This window comes from Pteropus vampyrus, unplaced genomic scaffold (genome assembly GCF_000151845.1).
Source record: "Pteropus vampyrus isolate Shadow unplaced genomic scaffold, Pvam_2.0 Scaffold5, whole genome shotgun sequence".
NCBI classification, from domain to species: Eukaryota; Metazoa; Chordata; class Mammalia; order Chiroptera; family Pteropodidae; genus Pteropus; species Pteropus vampyrus.
Genome location: NW_011888786.1, coordinates 8438466 through 8443163, shown reverse-complemented (window position 1 = coordinate 8443163; position 4698 = coordinate 8438466). Strand labels below are relative to the sequence as shown.

The following is a 4698-nucleotide window of genomic DNA, read 5'->3' as shown; positions in this document are numbered from 1 at the left end:
TATTCATAATTGCCAAAAGGTGGAAACGCTGATGGATGAACAGATAAACAAAATGTGGTACATACACACAATGGAATGTTATTCAGCCATAAAAAGGATGAAATTCCAACACATGCTACAACACGGATAAGCCAGGACTGAAAACATTATGCTAAGTGAAATAAGCCATACATAAAAGGAACAATATGGATGATTCCACTAATCTGAGGTACCTAGAATAGTCAAATTCATAGAGACAAAAAGTAGATTAGAGATTACCAGGATTGGGGGGAGGGGGGAAATGGGGAGTTATTACTTAATGGTGAGAGTTTCTGTTTGAGGTGATGAAAAGTTTTGGAAATAGTGGTGATGGTTGCATAATTGTGTGGATGTAATGTTACTAAACTGGCAAATTTTTTGTTCTATATATATTTACCATAATAAAAACAATAAATTAAGCTTAAAGGCACAGGGGAGAAAAACAACACCAGGATAATAAAAAAAAATGATACCACATCAGTACCTCTCCACACACTTTGTTCGAGATAGAGGAGGCTGACATGTTCGGTTATGAGCTTCTCGGGCAGCAAGTCTAGCTCCTGATAACTGAAAGAGGATACAAAAATCCATTTAATACACCATCGAACTTGCTACCATTCTAGAAAAAAAATGGTATCACATTCTGACATCAAGAAGCCAGAAATTCAAGCAACTCAAAATTGTAACTAAACATTCATTTCGGGGAGGCGGCGGGGGGGGGGGGGGGGGGGGGCGGCCAAAACACATTAAACTGGGAAAATTCTAGAGCAGTTTGAAGCAGTATTCAACACATTAAAACACTGAGAGAATAACTCACATGTGATGATTTTAACAGGTCTGCAAAAGAGCGGTATACAAAACTGTTTTCTAATAAAGCTAACAAAGCTCAAAGTTTTCCAGTCAAAACTTTCAGAAATTTTAATTGGAGCTGAGTTCAAGAAGATACTCAGCTCATAGCTGGTTCTCTAAGTGCCTTCATCAGTCATTCAAAAGCTGTATAAAGGATGTTTAATGCAAATGTTCAAAACAGGTGTTTCTCTAAAACACTTCCTGGAATGATCACAATCTAGACTCTTTAGGGAGAAATCTATATTTGCAAACCCAGTACTAACACCTCAGAAAGTCTTAATGGGAACTACATTTGAGACAGTAGTTTAAGATATTAGTAATCAAAGTAAGTTCAGAGGATGTACGAAGTCCAGTCTCTCAAACCAAAAAGCATGGTATCTTCATGTCTTAAGAGATTTATATCATACATTCTCAAAAAGTCACATACGTCGAAAATAAAAAATACACATATCCGCAAAGTTAATATACCTTTTCATCTTCCCACTGAAAAAAACTGCAATCTTTTCTATCTCTACAGGCAGAGCAGGCATAAAACCTCCGTGTTTCTTCTTTTCCTTGGCTCACTTTTACAAACAGAAGAGTGGGTCCTAGTTCCAGAATAGGAAAAACCATGTCAAACAACAGTCATCTACATCAAGTTCTTAGGTTTCATCGCCCTTAAATGAAACTTGTTTTAATTTTATGCACGACTTTCCATAATTAAATCCACTACTTAATAATTTTTTCAAAGTCACATTCAGGAACTGACAACTTAAATAATTTTTAAAAACTGGTCTCTCCAGAAAATGCTATTGTCAGTATAGTTGCTGTTTACATGGTGTATGACCTGGGTTGTAAGACTAAAACAAGGGCGGGGAGTCCAGAGAACTGAGCACTTTGCCACCTCTGTCGCTTAGTTATCGGTTCCGTGAAAATAGCTTTTGGAGTTGGACACACCCCCTCTCCCCAAGTTAAGAGAAAAACTAGGTCTGGTTTCCAAGCAAGAATTCACTCTACGGTTCTCCCTAACTTTTTTTTATTGAAAAGGGAGCAAATCAACAGACAAAATCCCCCAAGTACTTAGCAATGAGAATTACTCGATAACATGAATCCCTTTTCCCTGGCCTCTGCCTCTTCCCTTAAAAAAAAAAAAGGTAACAGCCGTGGAGCCAAAACCACGACAGTGGGGACTTTTTATAGCGGCTTCTTAAGTTGCAAAACACAACTTCTCGAGGAAGGGGCGTTTTCTAGGCATCACACACGGTCGGGGAGAGAGGCTGATAATCCGAGAGCCCTAAAAGACCATGGCGCCTTAAGGCTAACTCACACCCCGAGGCGCCCGCCAGCCAGGCTGAGCCCAGACGTGGACCCACCGTGAGGGCACAGCGGAGCAGGAGTGGCGGGGTCAGAGTGAAGCACTACCTCCACCCCCGAGCTCCCCTGGTGACTCGTGCTCCCCTCGGCCTCTACGTCTCCAAGCCGATCCCTGAGGGCCGCCATCTTCCCGCCGCCGTCCCGAAAGCCTCAGTGCAACACAAGGAGGCTGAGAAAGAGCGCCGCCACGACCTGCAGGGACTCACAGCGCCCCCGCGCGCCTGGGATGAGCTACGGCCGCATGGGCGGAGGCCGCGTCCTGCAACGCAGTGGCCGCCAGCTCTCGGTTGCACCTAAGCGATCCCTGTCACGGGAGAGAGCGACTGCCGGCAACCTGTTGGACCTGTGCAATAAGAGCACCTATTTTCTGCCTCACCCTTAGCTCCTGTAAGTACCCTAGTGTCGTAAGAATACAGCCAGGAGATGAGATTTGGAGCAAAGATTTGGTCAGGATTAAATCCAAAAGGCGGCATCATCACCAACAGCAACTGACGGGTCTGCTCTTTATGAAACCATCCTCTTTTCAAAATCAGAGGCACAGTGTCATCTTCTACCTTTTGGAGAATGTTTATAGTTGCACGTTACAGTTACATATCCATTGACATTTATATATTGTAAAGAAAGAAAGAAAACTGCATGTGACATAGCTGTCTACATAGAAAATCCCAAGGAATCTACAAAAATAACTCTGGTTTAAACTGAGTTCAGCAAGGTTGCAGGATACCAGATAAACATACAAAAATCTACTCCGCTTCTTATATACTAGCAATGATCACCTGAACAAAATTAAAAATAGAATACCACTTGCACCTGCTCAAAAAAATGAAATACTTAGGTGTAAATTAACAAAACATATACAGGAAGTGTGGAAACTACAAAATGCTGATGAAAAAAATCATAAAAGATTTAAATAAATGTAGAGTCATGCTGTGTTCATGGATTAAATGACATGATAGTAAAGATGTTAGTTTTTCCTAAGTTTAGGGACAATACAGATTTAGCTCAATTTTTATCAAAATCCCAGATTTTTGTAGATATAGACAAAATTATTTTAAAATTTATATGGAAAGTCAAGGGAACCAGGAGAGCTAAAAACAATTTGGAAAAAATAATAAAGTGGGAAGAATCACTTCAAGACAAGCTGCAGTAAACATATGTACGGTTGTAGATGAAATAGTCAAATATCTCCTGATAGTATTTAAAGAATTGATAATACTCATACATATTTAAACTCACACATTTAATACTATGGTGTATTAATTTAGAAATATTGCTCTTTTCCATGCACATTTCATGCAATGGTTTCACTCAAATCCTTCACCTGCACCTGTAGCATCTGGTCTTTGACATAACGATTCCCCTTTTCAAGTTGTCCAACACAAATTATTGGCACTTCTACACCTTTAGGATAGGGCACTTACTGGCCCCATGTCTAATGATACTTGTGGAAATTTTATCTCAAGACCTAACTACTGGTTCTCATTAACACATCTATTTTAAAATGTTTAAACAATAGGTATAACTTTGTGAGCTTTAAAAGACTTATTTACAAAGCCTGAAATTAAATTCATAAATTCATAAAGTCATACCACCAAACAGTTACTGAATCTATATTTTCTTATTCTCTCTTAAATAATTCTGATTACGTGACACAAGCTTATAGAGCTTGCAGCTCAAACCAATATGGATTTGTAGCCTTTACAGGTAAGCTTCCCCAAACAGAAAAAGTACAACAAAGGTTGTCCAAATAAGGTCAATGAGAGAGCACCCCTTAGTGTGAGAGACTTGGAAAGTTTCAAAAATAAGGCAGTTCTCTCTTTCCTGAGGGATAATTTGAGAAAAAAAATCTCACCTTATATTCATAGTTGTATAGTAAATAGTGTATGTTGAATATTCACTAAAGAGGTCCTGAATATGAACAATAAGTTATACATATTTCATTTCATTGTCTAATAATATGTTTAGTTTGTACAGTAAAATTCTTTTAGTATATGTGCTGCCAAAGCGAGCACTGTACAGTAAAATTCTTGAGCAGTGAAAAACTAAGATATAGCAGGATCCTCCAAGGAAACCAGTGGCAGAGCTGGAGGTAGGCCCCTTGATGCCTGAGCACTGGGGTAGACCCCAGTTATACTCGCCCTCTCCCAAAGCACGACCCTTAATGCCCCTAAGACAGGTTCCAATTCAGCGACTGCCCCACCAGAGGATGTGGACAAACTAGTGAGCTTCCCATAGGGACCAGGATGTTTCACTCTTTGACTTTGTTAATAGGTTAAAACCCCACCACTCTCCAAAGTGGTTGAAGGTAGAGGAGCATTTTATAATAGATGCCTGACTGACTTCTGTCTTCTGTTACAGAATCCAGACTTCCTTGGGGAAGCCAACCCTTGTTAATTTTAGCCCATGTAGTTTGAGAGGTACAAAAAGCCATAAGGACTGGCTTAGATTTCGGCAGGTGACTTTGGGAATGGCTGAAAA

The 4698-nt window shown here is 40.0% G+C and overlaps 1 protein-coding gene across 5 annotated transcripts in view; it reads right to left on the bottom strand.

The window, feature by feature from the left end:
• ZCCHC4 (zinc finger CCHC-type containing 4) overlaps nucleotides 1-2382 on the bottom strand; it is a 50073-nt gene extending 47691 nt beyond the window's left edge. For 3 of the 5 annotated variants that reach the window (XM_011365336.2, XM_011365351.2, XM_011365357.2), the window contains exons 1-3: nucleotides 2220-2374; nucleotides 1336-1454; nucleotides 503-585 (exon numbers count right to left, since the gene is read on the bottom strand). In XM_011365336.2, coding sequence (XP_011363638.1) covers nucleotides 503-585; nucleotides 1336-1454; nucleotides 2220-2346 — 329 coding nt within the window. In that variant the 5' untranslated portion in view covers nucleotides 2347-2374. Of the gene's footprint in view, nucleotides 1-502; nucleotides 586-1335; nucleotides 1455-2219 lie in introns of all 5 variants that reach the window. The other 2 variants (XM_011365343.2, XM_023534162.1) reach the window with 2 other exon arrangements.
• Nucleotides 2383-4698: the final 2316 nt, after the last annotated feature.